This window comes from Macrosteles quadrilineatus, unplaced genomic scaffold (assembly GCF_028750875.1).
Source record: "Macrosteles quadrilineatus isolate MER2022 unplaced genomic scaffold, UCM_ALF_1.0 Scaffold_8__2_contigs__length_117827958, whole genome shotgun sequence".
In the NCBI taxonomy this organism is placed as follows: Eukaryota; Metazoa; Arthropoda; class Insecta; order Hemiptera; family Cicadellidae; genus Macrosteles; species Macrosteles quadrilineatus.
In genome coordinates this window covers 45271642-45294176 of record NW_026542601.1, presented here as the reverse complement: position 1 = coordinate 45294176, position 22535 = coordinate 45271642, and the positions used below count along the sequence as shown (strand labels likewise).

Sequence of the window (22535 nt, the reverse complement as noted above, 5' to 3'; positions counted from 1 at the left end):
TTAATTCGGTTGCTGGATTGGGACATCGCCAGAGCATTGGTCTCACGCCTGATAGTTTTCAGCGCTAGGTCGTACACTTTTTTCTTTTGCGCAGCATCAAGCTTGTCATAATCTCTTCCAGTCAGTGTATATCTTTCCTGGGCTATTCGAAAATCATCTTTTAGTCCAAGTACGTCTTGGTTATAATGAATCATGTTCTGCCCTGACCGGCGGGGCCGTACAGTCTTGTGAGGACATGCTTCATTCAGTGCAAAAGTAAACAGGCTCATGAACACTGACAATGCTTTGTCTACATTTTCGATCTGAAAAACCGCATCCCACGATGTCTCTCTCAGAATAGCTTTAAGATTGTTGATGTTGTGGTTACTCAGGTTCCTACGAGTAAAAGTCGGTAGGCGTTTAGTTCTTCGTGGAAGGCTGAGAATGCAGAACTGGCCGGCGTGATCTGAAATGTGCTCATGTACCACTGTTGCAGCTAACTTCTCAGGATCAAGATTGGGGCACACGACATCGATTGATGTCTTAGATGTTGATGTGACTCTTGTGGCAGGTAGGTCGACCCTGTGCATGTCAAAACACGCCAACAGATTTCTGAGGGCTTCATTTTCACGGTCTTTTGCTGGGTTGAGACTGTCAACATTTAAGTCCCCCATGAAGCATATGGGACTGTTATCAGGTGGTATTAATTCCAAGGCATTGGAAATTTTCAAAAGGGCTTCATCCAGCTGATTTCCTGGGGGCCGATAAACACCAAGCACGTAGAGATACTTCTCTCCTTTCAGGCGTAAATGTAAGCGTTGTAAGTGTAGTGTCCCACTAAACTTTTACGAATTATTATCCATGGTTGATAAGAACCATGTAATTAAAAAAACCGCGAGCCTAACCCAGAATTTACACCTCCCAATTTTCATCCTCCCAATAGTTTTTTATTTTTATTATATGAAAATAATTATGTTTTGTGATAGTGTGTTGTTTTACAGGCTTTGAGCAGTACTTCTTCCTGGTAAATTAATGACGTCATCTTTCATCTTCATCTTTCGTTTCGTCGTGTCTTGTTTTTTGGAATATCAGTAGAACGTGATTCAATGACAGTCTTCCTTCATCAAAAGTATTAAAATTTATTGAATATATGGCATTCGTGTGTATTTCACCCTCGTAAATTGAACGTATACACCGCTAACGTTGCTATTATAAATCAAATAATTTTGTTCCAACGCAAATTAACTTGTTAAACTCAAAACTCACATCAACGATGGCGTCCGATCCACACTCAAAACACAGGATGCAAGTCTTCAAAAACAAAGGAAAAGATCAAGATGTGAGTTTTCGACACACAATTGTTGTAATAGTTTATTTTAAAATTGTAATTAGCAATATATTTGCTTGTAACGTAAGTTTCATCATCGATCAAACATGGTTGGCCATGGCCTAGGCCACCACGGACCTCCATGCATTCTTTTTCTCAAGACCTTGGACAGTCGATTAATTAATAAAAATAATGACATTCAGAGTAAATGTATGGTTGTATTTTATATTGTATAGCTATATCCCTTAATATATTGGGTATGATATTAGACCTAATAATTATTGGTTTATTAAGTTTTAGATGCCAATGATTTACACTAAGGTCAAGGCTAAACCAAACCCTCCATTTACCATAGGCCTAAGTTTTGAATGATCATTGTTAGGTAGTAAATGTGGCTTGATATTTTAGTAATAAGTACAACGCTTTAACACAGACATTCAAAACGTCCTTTTTCATAAATGAGGCCTAGGCTAGGGTAACTTTGTTTATTTGCACTGAGCCCCTTGAGTTGTCTGGATTTGAAAATGCTAAAACTTATTAGCCTATCAGTTGTGCAAACGATAACCACAAAATAATACATTATGGCTGAGTTAACTTACTAAGTTAGGCCTAGTTACCTCATAATAAAAATACCTAGCTAAGTAGAACTTGTGTGAAGGTTGCCTGTTTGATCAAAAACTCTTACTTGTCAGTCACTTTGATGAAGGTAGTGTTAAGGTAGGGAAACTATGATATAGTAAGATATTATCGGATTAAAAATTGCATATTAATTTGATGCAACTAAGGCTTTTGTATTGGATAGGCCTAATTTATTGTTTTCACACAATATAAAATCGATCATATGTATTTGATAACTTAAGTCAACATTTTAACCCATCTGGTGTCAGTCATTTTGTGTGTGGTTATGGTCAATTTTCAGGCAATTTGCAGCAATGTTTAACTTATTATCTACCGGTATCTTATTATTAAAGTGATACAATACAATTTTATGTAGGTAAACGGTTAAGGCCATTTACCAAATACAAATATGGGCATATTGCACATTAAAATGAAGCTTAGAGTGTGTAGATTTGCTGAAAAGTATTGATATGGACAAATTTCCTAAGGGCTCTGCCCCACAGGCTGATTTCCAAAGGGCTACGCCTGACATGCTTCGAAAGCTTAAATGATTTAATTTAAAAAGTTAATGAAACAGCTGGTTAGTAAGTTACAAAACATGTTTATTTACTCGAAAAAGTTTTTTGTGATGCTTTGTGTAGATTGAGGAGGGTTATGTTTGGTTTTAAAGAAAGGTTGTAGATACTTTTTGTAAAGTATTGCTCAAAGTTTCATTTTGTAATTTATACAGTAAGCTACATGTAAAGAAGCTTGACTAAAATTGAAAAATTATGATAAAACATGTCATTCATGAAGCATCAAAATGATGCAATTGATGCTATTGCTATATTAAGGTACGGTATGCTGTAATATTCTTTTGGATCTAACTTATTAGGAAGTAGGGGTGTGAAAGTAAGTAGGTGTACATTTTATTTTATTTATTTATGTTGTTTTAGTTTATATTTTCAAACTAAATCATAGAGTTGCTGTAGCCTATTTTAAAACACACGTCATCCCCACTTTATTTATTTATTTACAGACGGAAAACTCCATTTTCATATACATACAATGATGGCAAGACGTTTCATTTAGACTTACCTCACATAAACTTTAATAGCTTTAAAGTTTAAAGCCATAAGTTTAAGTAGGGAGGCCTAAATAGGCTAATGATGTAGGAATAGTCCCAAAATCACTCACTAGGCTTTTTACAATGTCTTAGGCCTACTGGCTTTACAGATAACCTTCAAAACATAACTTCAAACTAATAAACTATTTAGCCTATTATTGATTAGGCTATTTTGTACCGTACATCTAGTCCAGTCTAAACAGATCAAAATCAAGCTTCAATGAAGAAAATAGGCCTATAAGTTAGTAAGTTAACAAACAACAGCAACAAGCAATAGGTTACGGAAACCAAAACCAAAACATTGACTTTTTCTCAAAACATCTAAAAGCAGACAAACAAAAGTACTTAAGGGTATAGAAACAGACACTAGGAGGAAGCTAGTTTTCTGCTGTTTACAGCGATAGGCTACCTAAGTCCTTAGATACAGTCCAAATTTGATATTTAAATTATATAGACCTCAAATTAAAACAATGGTATCTATTTAATATCAAATTAACTTAAAATTTCATCCAATTTAAAATATCATAGGTTCTCTGCAGAAATCATAAAGAAATTTGTTTTTCCTGCATAGGAAATGAGAAGGAGAAGGAATGAAGTGACAGTTGAACTGCGTAAAAACAAACGTGAAGAAACACTGCAGAAGCGGAGAAATGTTCCTATCACAGATTCCACAGGTAAACACTATATGCCTCCATATGACATTAAAAACGATTAGGGACATTTAAGTTGATTAGAAGGCTCTCATTCTTTTTATGCTCATTTATGCTCATTTATGACAATGCCCATTTCATGTACATGATGAACGGTTAATAAATCAAATCATAATGCTTAATAGACCGTTTGTATTAGATGATGCACTGAAGAAATTACATGAATTATGTCTCCGCTAAGTATGACGATATTCTATTTTATTTTATTTTAATGGACATTCCATTTTGATGTAGTTCTAGTATTATTTGTTTAAACATGATCAGTATCAGTTAAATGCAATGTATACAGTTGCAAGATGGTTAATATTAAATAACAACTATAAAATTTGTGTTAGACATAGGCAACAAAAACAAATAACAATTAATTAATAATTAACAACAATAACTCCTAGCAAAAACAATAACAATGAAGATTGCCCTATGTACCTGGATTTAATATAAGGAAAACGGGCACGTGTTCAAAAAGTAAATATATAAATAAGTAAAAAAATATATATAGGCTTATAGATATTCCTTTGGTTTTAGTTTAGACTATACGAGACTTCCTCCTGCTAAAACTTATTTGGTTCCAGTTAGCCAACCTTTCATGACTTTAACTTACACCTCGTCATTGGCTTGTCTAGGTAAACAACCATGTCAACCTTTTGATCCAACTCGCTCCAAAGATGTTATTGTTGTATTTCTCTTTTATGATCATTTGGCTTTCTAATTGTGTAATCATTATATCCTACAATAGTACATATTTTTTGGTATTCTGGACCCACTTAAGTTTTTCAATGAACATACAGTATTTTTTCATCCTGTCTAATAATTCATGACTCATTTTTTCCTCTTTGACAGATGAGGACGACATTGACAGGAACCTGTCCAACATCAATTTGGAACAGCTGGTGATGGAAGCAGCCTGTGATAACCCAGAGAAACAACTCGTTGCCGTCCAGTCTGCTCGGAAACTGCTCTCCTCCGATAGAAACCCCCCCATTGACTCCCTCATAGCCAGCGGAATACTGCCTATCTTAGTCAAATGCCTTGAAAATCACGAAAAGTATGTTGGTCCTTAGTTTTCTATATAAATTTTCCAGCTTAGTAAGTTCAAGTGTAAGATCATGTAAGGAAAAAATTATGAATTGAAATAGGGCCTACGAAAAAGCTGTGTGTGATGGTCAACACATATCATATTAGGCCTAATGGAAATCTACTAAGACCTATAACACACATAACCATAACTCAATAACCATAACAACCATAATAACCATAACATAATTTTTTGTTTCTCTACGAGCATTTAGCAGTGATGAAGGCTAATGAGTGTGTGAATGTTGCAGCCCCTCCTTGCAGTTTGAGGCGGCCTGGGCCTTGACAAACATCGCAAGTGGCACGTCACTACAGACACAAGCCGTGGTGGGCGCAGGCGCTGTGCCACTGTTCTTGCAACTATTGCATTCCTCTCATCAGACCGTGTGTGAGCAAGCCGTCTGGGCCCTAGGTAGGTGCTTTGGCTGTTTGGTTGTGCTCGTGGTAATCCTGTCAGTTTAGAATTCAGTATCAGGGATTTGTTTAGATCTTCTTTTGGTTCTCTTGTTTTGGAATTTTATTTGTTCTTTAAGAATTTTTTATGTAACAGGATTGACTTTTAGATATTGAATTAGACATCCCATCTACATAGACCATAGCTGTCTATATGGATCAGCTGTTGTCAGTTTTTTATTAAACAGGGACATTGTTCTGTGAGCCAGTCGCAGATTGCACTACTCCTAAGTCCTAATGTGTAATACTCTTATTTTATTTTATTCCGATGGACATTTCAGTTTGATGTGAACAAATTAAAAGGACTATTCCCTACCTCACCTATTTTCTGTTGCTCAGATGGTTGATGTGACATACAAGATGCTATAGTTTACAATAAATAAGTCATCATATCAGTTTGACTTCCGGTTACAAAGCCCGCATATTTGAATGAAATCAGGTATTTACAATGGCACAATCTGTTGGTGTCTCTTTTACAAAAGTCCATTTTGATTTAGCCTATAATATGGTGACAACATTAACTTATGGATGGAATGTCTACGTAGTTCTAATCCAAAGGTAGTAGCAGTCAAAACTTTACTTTGGACATTTTATGTCTATATACATTATATATATGAGACACTCAAATGGTCCTGAGAGTTAAAGCCTAGAACTTTTCTAAAAAGTTTGTTTTGTAAATTGTAGGGGTGGGCGAGTAGTGATTTTTCAATTCGAGTCAAGTAGAGTATTTGAGTAAAAACTTGAGTATCGAGTAGAGTCGAGTAGTTGCGCGTTAAGTAGGCCTAGGCCCAGGGTTTAAGCTGCGGTAGTATTTTTAGCATCTTGCTATTCACAACTTAAAAATGCTAAGGTTACATTGTTTTGCAGGCTAGGCCTATGGCAAATTTTCTACAAATAAAATTGAAAGATGTAATGTTCAAACAAATGTAATATTAGCCTACTGGAATTTTTTGTTTTAAATGCTTAAGTTATTGAATAATATTTTTTCTACAGTTAACATAGTTTTTGTCTTTGCAGAGAGTTTGCAGCATTTTGCTGAAACAAATTTCATCCTAGCCTAAACCCTGCCTAGGCCTAAATAGGTAGTTTAAGTACTCATACCAAATTTTCTAAGTTATATGGTTACTAATTATTAGTACCTCTTACCTTAGGCCTAATAAAAAATTTGGCCTAGACTACTTGTTGGCTGCAGCATTAAATTATTTAGGCCTACACATCACTTGTTATTGTGTGTTTTATTTTTTCCTGCCTTTAATTCCTCCTCACTAACATGATAATCAACCTAACTAACTAACTTAATAAGGTAACTTTAAGAATAATTTCAATTCAAATAAGAATCAGAATTTATAAAAAAATAAATTTATTTATAGAACAGAAAACTAATATCAAACTACATATTGTATCATAAGTTAAAAATATCAATATGCAATTAGGTATTTTAAAATAATCACTTGGATAAGCACTTCATCTGTCTTAAGTTTGAAGATTATGGGTACTAGGGCTATCCTCTTCACTCAGTACATTTATAAAAATGATCAAGTCACTCGTCTCTGACAGACTGAAAATATCAAATAAAAACATAGGCCTATTATCTCGAAATAAAATCCCACATTAAATACTTAATTTAAAATTAAAACACATTTCACTGTAGCCCGGTATAGCCTATTTGTCCTTTCTTTATAAACTTACATTTTCGAGGTTAAGTTACAATTCAAACTGTAGTTGTCATGTTCCTGCCACCAGATTGAAAATTGCACAATCAAAATCACAAACAGAATAAATGTTTATTTTACTCTCTACTAAACTTCCACTAACAAAATCAATTTTATTTTAAGTTAGAAATTAACTTCAAAGTAAAAACATTCAAAACAAAACTGACATTGACATAACTTCACTCCAATCCATTGTTTTGTTGTTTTGTTACGCCAGCTGTCACCATATCTGCTCTCTCTCTCTCTCTCTCTAGTCAGTCTGCTCATTCTGCTTCTGCTTTGTTTTCCCATCAAACAGCTGTTTTGCAGGGCTGACTTGCCATATTTATCATTACAACATTATGGTGAATGTCTGTAAAATTATCATAAAATTGCTATAGCTTTTATTTCGTGAAAAAAATAATAGTTTGACTAATTTTAATCATGTTTATGTAAACTCATTAGAAAATAAATTATATTTATAGTTTGTTTACGCCAATACCACAGTTGTAAAAGTACAAAAATTATCGTCCCTCTGGCAACACTGAGTTTAAAGTGGAACTGATCATTTCTTTCTGCCAAGACCCAATGAGATTGCGTCATTCAGATGCATCGATGTTCCTTGCAGTCAGTGGCGTAACAGAAGGGCCCGCAATGCGGGGGTGGGGGGGCCTGGGAGCTGAGGGGGCCGCGAACCGGTGAGCGGGAAACAGCGAGAGCAGAGAGGCCCGTGAGACGAGTGGGTCCGAAAAATTTGGGTTCATTCTTATTCAAATGTATTACAGTAAATTTTCCATCCTTATGGAACAGCTGAAGCCAATTTTATTGTTAGTTCTGTCCGGTTTTCTTTAGATGTCGTGTTTTGTTTACAATTTGTTTCTATTATTTTAGGGTTAGTTTCTCATTATTTGTGTCTCACTGTTTGGTTATATAACTAGTGGACGAGTTACTGTCTATTATAGTGATGGGCGGATCCAAGAAAATGTCGGTACCGGATCCGGATCTTCGGATCCAAATACAGATATGTTTTTTTCTTTTTTGAAGGGCGGGTTTTTTTAACCCCTTAACCGCCGTCTAAGTAGCCTAGTCAAAATCCGCCATTGCCACTTATTTTTGCCGTTTTTGACGATTTTTACTTGTGATTTAAAAAACTGTACCAGTTGTTTTTTTAAAGAAAATAGTTATCAATATTGTTTGTAGACATCTTCAAAAACATAAAGCTTTAACAATACCCTACTAAAATTTGTGATTGGGGGGGGGTGGGGTTCGGGGGTTTCTTGAGTTAGGCCTATAATAAAAATTAGGCCTACAATAAAGTCTACAACTCTAATAAATCGTCATCCTCAAGCATGTCACCAGCTATTACGACTAATATTTACTACTCATTCAACACTACCAAGTAAATAACCACCAAAAAACACAATTATAATGACACGCATAATGTACGTAAGCATTACGTAAGCTTCCGCAAGCACGAGTTTTACTGAAAATACGAACGGAACTGATCGGGACCATTACTGACCTATAATACCTCTAAAATCCACCAGATTGCAGCACTAGTCAAGCAGCACTGTCAACAACTTGTTTGCGTACGTATATCAGAGATAAGGCGGGAAGTGAGCTGTTAAAAATAAAACACAACAGCTGATTACGTCAACACGAGATAACTCGTACGTGGCGGTTGCTCTGAAAACTAGTATCGCCCGGCATATCTCGTGCGTGGCGGTTAAGGGGTTAATAAAATAATTCATATGGCTAGGCAATGTCAAAGACTAACTGTGTCCATATAAAAACACTTAATATGTGCCGTTATTGAAAACAAAGTTATCACAATTCTATGTTACGCAATGAACTACCACCTATCGTGTTGTCTTTTCTAACACAGCTATTTGTGTCTGTGTCGTAATCTTCAACGCAGTGCGAGTGCGTGATTGGCTCGTCGCTATGACGACACACGGTTGCCGTGACAACTTACAGTGCGCACTGAGCACTGCGCCTTGTGTGGGAGGGGAGATTATACCAACAAACTATTTCAGGAATTCCATTTTGGGACGGATGAAAGATAAGGAAGAAACTAAAAATGTCACGTGTGCAAATGTAGTGGGCGAGACAATAAGGCTATAAACGAGTATTGTCACGTCGTTGTTCCTTGTTTGTTCACTTTTTCAGATTCCCTATCAGACGCCCCTATCTGCTATCTCTCTCTATCCCCCTCTCTCTCTCACTCTAACTATGTACTGATTAAACAGATTGTGGTTGACGACTTTTCTACTTATAAGTTTCCCTGCGGTTATTTTAGTTAAATCAATCCCATAACCTTTCTATCGTTTATCAAAATAATTAATTAATGTGTTTTGTATTTTATTTCCTTTAAACCAACCTCTATTTACCATCTGTATTTTATAGAATAAAATGTTTGTTTATAAAGTTTGACTGGCCACAGAATTTTGTACCTATTTTATTTTGTATAAAGTAACAGATACTTGATGATTATATATATCAATAAGTGCTGCGTGCTGTAATGAATGCGTTTTATTATCAAAATAAGTATTAATTTTTGATAATACACGGGTCATTGAATACCATAATGTCATGTAGTTTCCTATTTGAAACTTGCAAATAATAATAATTGATAGTTAATTCTTGAAAATAGAAAATAGTGAACGCATTCATAAACCTGTTGTCAAAACAGCAACGCGGGTGTAGGGTTTATTGTTTCAGAGGCTAGGGTGTTTCAAGGACAAAGTGTTGGGCCTCCCGGCTTAGGGGGGGAGGAGTGGTGGTGAGACTGCAAGACGGGGAGGAAACTGGTTTTGGCTATTTATTGATTAGTTCACCCAATGTTGCTATTCCTCTCATTTCGAGGTCATTGCACAACCCCTCCCTCCCTTCTATTGTTTTGCCTTTATAGTGTTTCTATTCTGACTTTTATAAACATAAATTTATTGCTTACGTAACAGTTCAGTAGTGTAATTTTCTATTGTGAAACAGTAGGCCTACTTTAAAACAAAATCACTACCGATCATGTCATTCTATTCTGTGTCAAGTCAGTATACCATTGCCAGTCAGTCGCCGGCGACTGCTTTGAGTTGACCTATTCTGTCGTGACAGCTATAAAAATAGGTTAGGACAACTACCGCTTGCTTATTTTTATATTTGTATTACTGTAGAACCTACAGTAATACAAATTATCCATCATTTTATGTAAACACAAGTTACATTTAAACAAATATTGATTTTTTACAATTTTAAACCAAACTGGCGAGTTCAAAGATAAGCTCGAGTTTCAAGGCAGTACTCTACTCGAACTCGAAATCTCTAATACTCGCCCGTTTTGTGTTAATAGTATTAAAAAAATCGGATCCATTAAAACCGGATCCAGCCCAAGATCAGATTTTTTGTGGATCCGATCGGGCGTCGGTTCTAGCTCAGATCCGGCGGATCCAGTAGTCCGATATCCGGATCCGACCATCACTAGTCTATTATGATTAGATGGTCTTATTTGGTTAAACGAGGTTTTAAATTAATGAAATAACAAGAAACAAATTGTAAACAAAATACGACATCTACAGAAAACCGGACAGAACTAACGATAAAATTGTCATCAACTGTTCCATAAGGATAGGAAATTTACCAAGGGAGTACGTTTTATCAATGTTATTACCTATCAATCATTCAATAATTATATTGAACAAGTAATGACATCAAAGTTATTAATAATATGATGTTATCGTTTAATTTCGTTAGGCCTCTTTAGTGATGAGTGATAACGAACTAAGGTAACAAATTTAACGTGGGGGTCATTGATGCAATATTACTTTCATCACCGGGAAATATTTTTCTTCTCTGTGATTTAGTACACTGCTTATGTCGTCTGCAAACATTTTGAAACATTAATTTACCTGGAGCTGGAGTCATGAACGTTGGCTGGGGCTTTTAATATTGTATTATTTTCCATTTTAATTTTGCCCTGATATTGGTTGTATTTCGTTAAATACAATATATTGCTACTCTGCTGACTTTGTTATCTTATATTTTCTTTTACATCACAATTAACCAATACTAAAGACATATAATAATGTTTAAACACTTGAAATCCATGAAAAGATAAAATTAAAAAATGCAATAGGCTATATTAGTCAAGCTTTTAAATAAACCAACTTTTATTGTATGAGTTAATTATAACCAAAGATTAAACTAACCTATTAAATAAATATTATTTTAATACATTACTTTGAAATGGCTACCATACAAATGTAGGTATTTTAAGCCATCCAAGTATGAATGGAAATTGGAGATGAGTGTAGGATGAGTGGCGCAACCTTGTAATCTTGATCGTGACAGAGGCAGACATATTATTTAGACACAGCTGTTCAAGGGGCCTACAGTTTATATAGGAATCCGAACCACATTTTTGCCTTGTAATTAACAAATTAGTCTAATTATCAGGATAGCAAAAATGGATAACATGTGTGATTAAAATTAAAACCTCCTTGATATAATCATTCTGATACGGATGATAAAATAAGGAATTTTTATTTTATTTCAAAACTATTTACAAACGCTATAATGATATAGTGATGTAACTTTTTGATAAAACCATGACTGAAATACTTACTCCCTTTTATGGAACTTAATCCATAATTTATTTATTACTCTATTTATGACTAATCTGTTTGATAATTCTAAAGGTGGTCCAAAAATAACTCTGCGGGGAGGGGGAGGGTGTTTAATTATGTTGTATTGGTGGTCTAAAAATAACTCATGAGAGGGGGCCCAAAAAATAAGTTTGCAGGGGGGCCCGTAAAAATCTGTTACGCCACTGCTTGCAGTAACTTATCGGTTTGTAAAACTGAACACCAATACCGAAAAAATATTATGCTATAATAGGTTATTTTTATTTGTTGTATTTCTATATTTTGGTATAAAATATTTTGTTATTTCTATATTTTGGCATAAAATATTTTTATGGCAGTTCAAACTAAATTAGATACTGTACTTTATAATATCTTCAAGAATCGTCTGCCATTGTTATACTAGTCACGAGACTCCCTTGTTGACTATCGACTATTGCAATTCGATAGATTCATTCAATGCTTTATTTCAACTTACTGTATCGTTATCGAGACATATTGTTGAATGTTGTAGGAAAGTGAAAGTCTTAAGTAGTCCTCTTTCTAGCTCTGCCGAATGACGATGCAGTTAAAACTTACCCCCGGTTGTTTGTTGAACATTTGGTTTACGCTGGTCTAACCTATATGAGTTTAGATAGTTGTTTTTTGTAGGAATGGGGATTAAATAAGGCATCAACACAAAACAAAATATAATTTATTAAATATGGGTGTAGAAAACCGTGAAGTGGCACTATTTATAACTACTCGACTCAAATTTTCGAGTAGTAATTACTACTCGACTCGAGGTCGAGTATTTAAAAAAACTCGAGTACTCGCCCACCCCTAGTAAATTGTGTATTTTGTTATTTTACACATTACAAGCCTAAGACTTGTAAAATAATGATTTTGGACATAGTTTATATATATTTAGGTCTTGGAAATTAATTATGCGACCTGGTCGTTTTGTAATGGACCCATCTGCTTATGTTGCTCATTTGAATTTATAACAGAAAAACTTAATTAATAACATACACAGGGATCTGTTTTTTAGAATTTTTTGGACAGTAAGCTTATCTGAATGGCAAAGAATCTCTTCTGGATCCAGAAATATAGAAACGTAATATTATAGGCCTAGGCCTATACTAAATATAAATATTTTACAGTTGCAGTAGGTCCTTCTGTCTGCCATTACCTTATACCCAACCGAATTTGCACAACAGTTATTTGAAAGGAAACGTTAGGCCTACATAAGAATGGCTTATCCAAAACTATGTTCAAACCTTATTTCACAACTTTGGTTAAAACTGAAAACTCGTTTTTACATTTTTAAAAGACCCATCACAATAAACATTCAAGAAGTTTTCACAACATTACAGGAAACATAATTGGTGACGGTCCGGCTCTGAGGGATTATGTCATCAACCTGGGAGTGGTTCAGCCTCTGTTAAACTTCATCAAGCCAGACATCCCGATATCGTTCCTGCGCAACGTCACATGGGTCATAGTGAACTTGTGTCGCAACAAAGATCCACCTCCATCGGTACAAACCATCAGTGAGATCCTGCCCGCCCTGAACGTCTTGATCCATCACAACGACATAAATGTAAGATACATAACACATGAACATTGAGAGATAATGCGTATTCAATAGTAATAGGTAGGTAGTGTAGACTGGGTTGGTACTTTATAGGCTAAGGTAAAAAAAATTCCTTTTGTAGGTCAACACTAAAATTGAGCTTAAAAGTTAGCAACTGGGCTATAATTCAACTAACCAATAGATGTGGTATAGTATTTCTAATTACGAGGCATGTTGAAAAAAATGTTGACGGCTTAACTTTTTTTTTAAGTAAGCACCGTTTATAAATTTCTCCGTTCCAGCGTTGCAGTTGGCATTTTGGACATTTGTGCTTTGTATGTGCATCTATTGGCAAGCCTGCACCAGAAATTCGGCAACAATCGGCCGTGTTTACATCCGGTTTCGAGCATTCAAAATGGTGCCGCCGACTGTGAAGTGCGTGCTGTAATTAGATTTTTAAGGGCTAAAGGTGTGAAAGCTATTGAAAATCATCGACAGATTAGTGAAGTGTATGGCGAGAACATAATGAGTGACAGAATGGTACCTATGCAAGTGGGTAAGGGCATTTAAATATGGCCCCACCAACGTTCATGATGAGCAACGCACTGGGCGGCGTCATTACTGTCCCCAGTGCGTTGCTCATCATGAACGTTGGTGCGGCCGTCTTTAAAAGCCCTTACCCACTTGCGTACCATTCCGTCACTCATTATGTTCTCGCCATAATCAATCTGTCGATGATTTTTAATGGCTTTCACACCTTTAGCAGTTAAAAATCCAATTACAGCGCGTACTTCACAGTCGATGGCAGTCTCAATTGGCGGCACCATTTTGAATGCTCGAAACCGGATGTAAACACGGCCGATCAATTTCCTTAATTTTTGTATAGGTCATACTGGATACTTCAGCTAAAAAAAACTTGTTTACAAAATAAACTAAACTATACTTTTCTCTCAGGCTTTGCTTCTGCTATACAGCATATAAATCAATGATCTGAAACTGGACCCAGCTTTCCTTGATTGGGCTTTTCTAATGACATTTACCAATGAAACAGCTGGTCTTAACAGTCAGTAAAGAAGCTACACAAATAATCTAACTCCATTTTACATTCACCTTATAATAAATATGCAAGCAAGTACAAACAGTCTCAAAGAATTAATTGATTTAATCATTTTTATTAAAATAAGTTTCATATGAAAAAATACATCTTTTTCAAAAGACTTTCAACTTCTCATGTGTTTTGATTAGCTCAAGACTCATAGGAGTCTATGGAGCTAACAGCATTGTCTTGGTATTATTAAGCCTACTGTACTTGTGTTATCAACAGAGTTTCCACAACTACTCTCAAGTTACAAATATGTTTCATAACAGAATATTGAATCATTTTAAAAACAAAATAATACTTTTGTAAGTAATTGGGTCAGCTCTAAAATGTCTGTCTAATGCTGTAGGCCTATAATGCAATTTGTCTGATAGTTAATGATTATTTGTAGATACTAGTAGACACAGTGTGGGCCCTCAGTTATCTAACAGACGGAGGCAATGAGCAGATCCAGATGGTCATTGACAGTGATGTGGTGGCTAACCTCATTCCTCTCCTATCTCACAAAGAAGTTAAGGTAAAGATGAACGAATACTTGTTTATGGAGGCAAATTTATTACCACATGGTCCTTTCTTACAACTAACCTCATAAAATGAAAAATTACACAACCAAACAATACCATATTTTAGTACCTACAGTACTTTACTTTCCTGTTGGTTTTTGATGATTTGAGATAGTATAGTACCCTATAAAATGAGTTAGTGTACTGTAACTATGTCAATGTGATTTTTTCGGACAGTGAAAATTCTGGGAAAACACAGGATGGGAGAGGGATAATTTGATTGAGAGTATAGGGGTCTGCAGGTTCCAGATATTTTTGGGTTTGGGTTTAGTCAGCAGTTTGGCCCAAGGGATCGGTTTGAATAGAAATAATTTTCGGGCCAAGCTCGGGTCGGGTGATTTATGTTAGAAGTATGTCATTTTTTTTAGATCTAAGGAAACAACTGCCAAGATGCTCAGTCTGAAATTGACAATTTTGTTGTTACGATGTCCCCTTGACCGCAGAAGATGTTTAGAATTTCCCATGATCAAAGATGTTAACAATTTTGCCGTGACTTAAAAAAACCGACTGTAGCATTAGGCCTACAATCAATTTTTTTTTTTCAATCTGGAGCCTTCTTTAGAAAGCAACCTGATTTTGGCCTAGACCTGAAAGAATACAATTTTGACACCACTCAGAGAAAAATAAACTGGCCTACAGACTCCCAGAATCAGGAGGTTGATGTTTGACACAGAAACTGATTTTAACAATTTGATGTTAAAATTATGCAATTCACTTGTACATGTAACTGATGTTTGTTGTGTACAGGTACAGACAGCTGCTCTGAGAGCGGTTGGCAACATTGTCACAGGCACAGACGAGCAGACCCAGGTGGTTCTCAACTGTGACGCACTCTCACACTTCCCCGCCCTGCTCACCCATCCCAAAGAGAAAATCTGCAAGGTTGGTAATGCTGTGTTGTATGTACAATAACTGTTTGTGCTCCATTCCACGTTCACTGTGTAGCACGGAGGTTTACAAGTTATGTATTGAAAAATGAAGTTTCAGTGTAAAAAGTCTTGGGTAACAAGAGGTATTAAAATATCTAGTATTAGAAAAAGGGAACTAAGCAGACTTGTAAAGAAAACAAATAGAAATCTGATAGAAATTTTATTAATTAGGCCTATGTAAAAAGGTATAAATTAACTTTCAACAAGGTTAATTAAGTGTTTTTTGGCTTAGTCTTAGAAATGGTTTAAGCACAATTACAGCGTTATCAGATTTTATTAGCGAGGTTTCATGGGCTTTGGATGGATCACAGAGCACAAAGGGAGTGTTTTGTGACCTATCCAAGGCATTTGACTGTGTGAACCATGGTATCCTTTTGAAATAGCTAAATATTTATAACCTTTCAAAAAAAATCTGTTTTATGGTTGACTTAATACTTAATAGATCGTTTTCAAAGAACTGGTATAATTTTTAACTTGGTAATTAAAAATCAATATCAGAATGGGAAAAGATTACAGTTGGTGTTCCTCTAGGCTCGATTCTTGGACCTTTACTCTTTATTTTGTATATAAATGACTTGCCTAAAAACAACCTATTTATCTAACAACCTTATTTTATATGCCTGTGATACAACTGCAGTTGTCAAATCTAAAAAAGATTCAGAATTATCGCTCAAAGCTAAACAAGCCTTATCGGAACTGGAACATTGGTTCAGCATTAACGGTCTAAAAATCAAGATAAAACCCAATTGGTAAAGTTTTGTACTCCTCAGGCAAGGGAGTTTGGAGACCAAAATTTACATGTTCAGTTCACGATGATGCAAAATTCCTCGGTTTTGTATGTAGATTCAAAGCTAAATTGGAACAAAAGCATTGAAAATTTAATTAGTAGACTGAATTCGGCATGTTATCAAATGATATGTTTAAGAAACACAATTGACTTAAAAACTCGTTTGATGTTACTATGCATACTTCTATTCAATTCTTCAATATGGAATTGAATTCTGGGGCTTAGCATCAAACATTGATTTAATTTATAAGATTCAGAACAAATATTAAGAATAATGACATTTGCGCCATGGAGAACATCTTGTAAACCAATTTTTAAAGAGTTAGGAGTTCCTGGTTTAACAATAATAAAAAAAACTCTAAATGGTAGAGGGAAATTTTGAAAAAATATGTAATGTAAACGTTAAGCACATAGGTATGATACTAGGTTTCAAACTAATTTTCAATATCCGCGGCATCGTCTTTCATTAGTAGAAACACTCCAACATACATGGGCAAAAAACTGTTCAATAAACTGTCTCAAGAATTCACACACTTCAAAAGCAGCCTTGCTAATTTTATTTTAAGAAAAACCTATTACTATAAATGAGTTCTTAACCGATCAGGATGTGTAATAATGAATTTGTTTTTAACTATATTTTTTTTTTATTAATCCATTTTTGTCTAAACCATTACAGTAATTTGTTTTTATAGTTTTAGTTAATTTTATTATTTTACAACCCCTTAGTCTTAAGGTATTTGTATATTGACAATGTCATCTGTTCTACTGTATTTGTAAACGTTATGTGACGATAAAGATTTATTTATTTAGTGACGCTAACCTTCCTAAAAATGGGACTGGATCGACAAAACACTTATTAACTTTTTAAGGATTTTGTTGTGGATAGGTTTAACAGCAGACTTACCTTCCTGTCAAAAATACACGAATACATACATACAGGGTGAGTTTTAATTGTCCCCCCCCCCCCCAACTTTTTTCTACATTGTTTCAAATATCAATCCCAGACTACTTCCAAACATTGCTGAGTAGTAAGTACTTCATTTTGACAAGGTGGTCATTTCCGGCCGCCATCTTGGATCCGCCATATTGGATGCAAAATATTTTTTTCAAATGTAAAGGTGGGGTTGTAACCCATTATTTCGAACTAGATTTTTACCCTGATTACAATGTCGTAAACCGTTTTTAAAAATCTTGATTCATTCTAAAGTAATGAGGCCTTTTTAAAACTTTATTTTTAGCCCATTTTAAGATTGTGCTTATACAAACTAAGACCATAATTTAAAAATAGTGCTAGATAAAGATAAGTATACACTACCAATCATTGCCAACCTATTTCCACTTGGTTATGAATGATGTATTTTTTTCGGCCGCCATCTTGGATCCGCCATTTTGAAATGTGATAAATTATTTTAAATATAAAAGGGGTGTTGTGACCCATCATTTCGGATTACTTTTTTAAGCTGAACTCAATTCCATGGTCCATTTTTCATTTTCATATTTTGATTTTGAAATATTAACATTTTTAACAGAAATATTGCAATGTTTTATAAATAAAACATGATAACAAAAAATGGATTGCGGCATTGAGTTTAGCTTAAAAAAGTAGTTCAAAATGATGGGTCACAACTCACCCTTCATATTTAAAATAATTTATCCCATTTCAAAATGGCAGATCCAAGATGGCGGCCGAAAAAAATACATCAGTCATTAATAAGTGAAAATAGGTTTACAATAACTGGTAGTGTATACTTATCTTTATCTAGCACTATTTTGAGATTATGGTCTTAGTTTGTAAATGCACAATGTTAAAATGGGCTAAAAATAAAGTTTTAAAAAGGCCTCATAACTTTAGAACAAATCAAGATTTTTAAAAATGGTTTGCGGCATTGTAATCATGGTCAAAATCTAATTCGAAATAATGGGTCACAACCCCACCTTTACATTTGAAAAAAATATTTTGCATCCAATATGGCGGCCGGAAATGACCACCTTGTCAAAATGAAGTACTTACTACCCAACAATGTTTAGAAGTGGTCTGGGATTGATATTTGAAAAAATGTAGAAAAAAGTTGGGGGGGGGGACAATTAAAACTCACCCTGTATAATTTCCTGTGCTACAAGCCCCTTCTTCAGTTGGAGATTCCTTGAGTACTAGAAGAGTCCGAGAGTAAATTCAATACTGAAGAAGTACTACAGTTGAGATGTGTATATACTAAATATGTCAGATCCTTTCTCAAGAATAAGGAGCTAAACCATTCCCCAGCATATAGTACAAATATTTAAGCTGCAGTTTACTAAGGTCAGTTCTTTGCATGAAATGAAATGCATCAAAATCCTTGTGTACATTGTATGTAATATAAGTTTTCAGAACAGATCAACTGTTCAGCTTTGATCTAATGTATGTTTTCAATTTCAGGAAGCTGTTTGGTTCCTATCAAATATCACGGCAGGAAACCAAGCCCAAGTCCAAGCAGTCATTGATGCCGGCCTTTTACCCAAAATCATCAAGAATTTGAGCAAGGTTTGTATGTGATTGTAATACGATTCTAAACTGAACACACTTTTTTCACTTAACACGCTTTATACGTTTTATTTAGGCCATCTGAGTATTAAGGAAGCATATAAAGCGCCTTCTGTGTATTCTAGATTTGACTAACCTACAATCTAAATTGTATAAACCAAAACCATAAAATTAACCACCTTAGAATTTTATAGTTGATTTGTAATAGGGAATAACGTTTCAACTTCTTAGGAAAAGTTCTCAAACAATCCATGATTTTTTCAAAATGCAAGTAAAAAGTCGATTTTATGTAGAATTTAGCTTATGTCTGTTCTATGAATGTGTTCTATGAATCTATGGGCCGTTTGTTTTGATTTAACCTCAAAATTTAACAACTATGATCACATGAACACACCACAAAGAAGTGGTAAAATATTGTCCACCATATCTCAACCGCTTCTTGTTAAAAGAATCCAACTGTAATTATTTGTTATAAGTGTTACGTTTGGATTGCAGGGTGAGTTCCAGACACAGAAAGAAGCTGCGTGGGCCATCAGCAACTTGACCATCAGTGGCAACCGTGACCAGGTAGCTCGGTTGGTACAGGAAGGAGTGATCCCACCCTTCTGTAATCTGCTTAGCTGCAAGGACCCACAGGTAAAAACGGAACCAAACCTTATCAACAGTTGAATTTGTAGAGACCAATTTTTTTTTCAGGATGGAATTTTTTGTTTTTTTTTTGCAATAATTGAGACAAATAGTACTCATGGTAAGACCTGGACCAGGGACCGATTTAATTTTTCATTTTGAGGTCCCTAGAGGCCAAAAACACCATCCTTTCAAATTCAATATGTATGTGTCCGTTAGCGCGATAACTCGCTACTATTGAGGTATGGTCAAAAAACACTTTTTACCTTCCCTGTAGCAGCAAACCTAAGCACTCGTTAAATCTAATGTTATTTAAATCGGGAATATATATGTCTTATTTATGGAAATATTTGAGTAAAAATGTAATCAGACAAGTTGAAATTCGCTTAGTCTGCAGGTTTGCTGCGGCGGGGGTATTTTTTTTATAGCGAAGGTTTAATTTTTTGATATGAGACTATTTGACTGACTGCAGGCTTTTTTCTTAAGAAGAATGTTGAATCCGTCATGGGGTAGAGGTAACTAAATAAATTACTCAGGTGTGAAATAATGGTTCGTTTATTAGCGGATATTAATCTCACACATACCGACAAAACAAACTCTTATAATACTAAATATCACAGAAGAATTCCCATTGACTTGCCAATTAATATTATTAGAGGGCTAACGATTAGACCAAAAGCTTGGATGTAAATTTGCACCTATCACCACATACCTACCATTAGTTATAGTCAGAGAGACATCCCAGCGATGTTGGATGGTCAAGATCTGGAGCTTCTCTGACTCTAGACTCGGTGGTTAGCAAAACCACCTTATCTAACCTAAAAGGTAGTAGGGAGCTCAACTTGTTAAGTACTTTAAAGTTTCCCGAATTATTAAAATCCTTGTTTGGTCTGGGATTATTTTACAATCTATAAATATCAAACTGATGCTTTTACTTTTGGTCGAGCTCCCTGCAAACTATTAAATTAAACTGTAGGGGTAACGTTACACATAGGTTAGCTTTTACTCTCCTGCCTCATGTGCCTGGTTTTGTTATTTAGATGTATACAAAGTTTTGTTCAGCAATTTTGTGGTTTGTCTCACAGGTTATTCAAGTGGTGTTAGATGGTATCAACAACATGCTCAAGATGGCCGGACCACAGGTCGAGGCTCTGGCCAACATGATTGAGGAGTGTGGAGGTAAGATAGAGCTGTACAATGCTTCTAAATGCAGTGCATGGCGTGAACTGGCCCCATTCCGAATTACTAGAAATTTTAGTCTATTCTAATATCTAGACGGTGGTGACGTCAAAATGGCGCTAAAGGATGGTGCCATAATAAGTGAAAACAGTTTTAACTGAGTTGTTATTAAGTTTTATACTATACTATACTATACTTAATAAAGAGATTATTAAGATTAAGATTTCAGGTAGTTATTCATAATTTCTAATACATTATTTGGAGTACATTTTTACAATAACAAAAATTTACACGTAATGGTTATGTAAAAATTTAAATTTCCCCTTTTTATCTTAACTACAGTACGTGAAATTAAATAAATAAATAGAGCAAAATTTATTTTGGCCTGAATAAAATATACCACAAAAATTTAATATGCCTGTGATGGAGACTAACGAAGGTTCACTGTACAACTCACTGTCCACTGTTTGCGTTTGTTTTTAAGAACGATTAAAAAAATTATTCAGCTCTTTCAGCATTATTAGATTTAAAACTTATGTAAACTTTAAAACTGAAGTAAGTAACATATTCTGCCAGTATTACTCAGTTGGCCAGGTTTATAATATTGTAAATGTGTTATTTCAGGATTAGACAAGATTGAACTTTTACAGAATCATGAAAATGTAGACATCTACAAGCTGGCTTATGATATAATTGAGCAGTACTTCTCTGAGGTTAGTATTCTATTTAGTCAGATATTTTAAAAGTTGTGCTAAAGATTTTATCAGCAATGTGTTATCTGGCGAATTAGTGCCGATTCTTATTGATTTAATCTTTGATCAATAGAAACAGTAAAACAGTTTTTTTTTTTTTTTTTTTTTTTTTATGAAGGATTAAGCGTAGTGTTGAACTCTCTTTGCCTACATTAAAAGTCTTCCAGGGTACAAAATATTGTGTGTATGTGGCTTCATGTTCTATGACTTACCTCTGTGTTTCTTCTGAGGTAAGCTAGCTGCCATCTCTTCATTCTACATATCAAAATCCTGGCCTAGATTCTTTACTTTAACAAATCTAATATTAACTTGGGTGCAAGTAGACTTTTCATCCTATTGTATAATCTTAAACTTGTTTGATGTCAGTGTGCTTATGGTGACTTACTGTATTGTTAGCATGTATCCATTAACCTTGGTGGTATGTTTTCTAGTTGGAGGAAGACGTCAACCTTGCACCCCAGACAGGTGAAGGCGGTTTCCAGTTCGATCCCAACACAAGTATACCTAGTGAAGGTTTCAAGTTTTAAATAACGCAACAGTCCTGTAATGATCGACATAATCGCTTTTGAATTTTAAGCTACTTTTGTAAATGACCCTACTCGATATTAGAAAGCGGTGTATATTTCTCGGCCATATTTTTTGTTATTTGAAATTGTTGTACATGAACGATTTAAGTCACAATCCCAAGGGTGCAAAACTCATACATAATTTCTCGAGTACTGTGATTTGTCTTTGTAATAAATATCATCATATTGATTTTATCGGCATAGACACATGTGAATAACCTGTTACCTCGACTGAGGTATAACAATAAAATAGATACTGATAAATTTATTTATACTTTTATTTTATGCACGGACCCTGTTTTTATTTTGGGGATTATCATCCTTTATGAAACATAATGTAATAAAGGTATGTTTCATTTAATATAA

At 34.8% G+C, this 22535-nt stretch overlaps 1 protein-coding gene across 1 annotated transcript; it reads left to right on the top strand.

Moving 5' to 3' along the window:
- The first annotated feature begins 1052 nt into the window (after positions 1-1052).
- LOC129001257 (importin subunit alpha-3-like) lies at positions 1053-22535 on the top strand. Its single transcript, XM_054428490.1, has 12 exons — positions 1053-1318; positions 3601-3703; positions 4580-4784; positions 5065-5225; positions 12947-13173; positions 14637-14762; positions 15556-15690; positions 18941-19045; positions 19541-19681; positions 20758-20851; positions 21476-21564; positions 22035-22535. The coding sequence occupies exons 1-12, from the start codon at positions 1253-1255 to the stop codon at positions 22128-22130; spliced, it is 1548 nt and encodes a 515-aa protein (XP_054284465.1). The 5' UTR covers positions 1053-1252; the 3' UTR covers positions 22131-22535.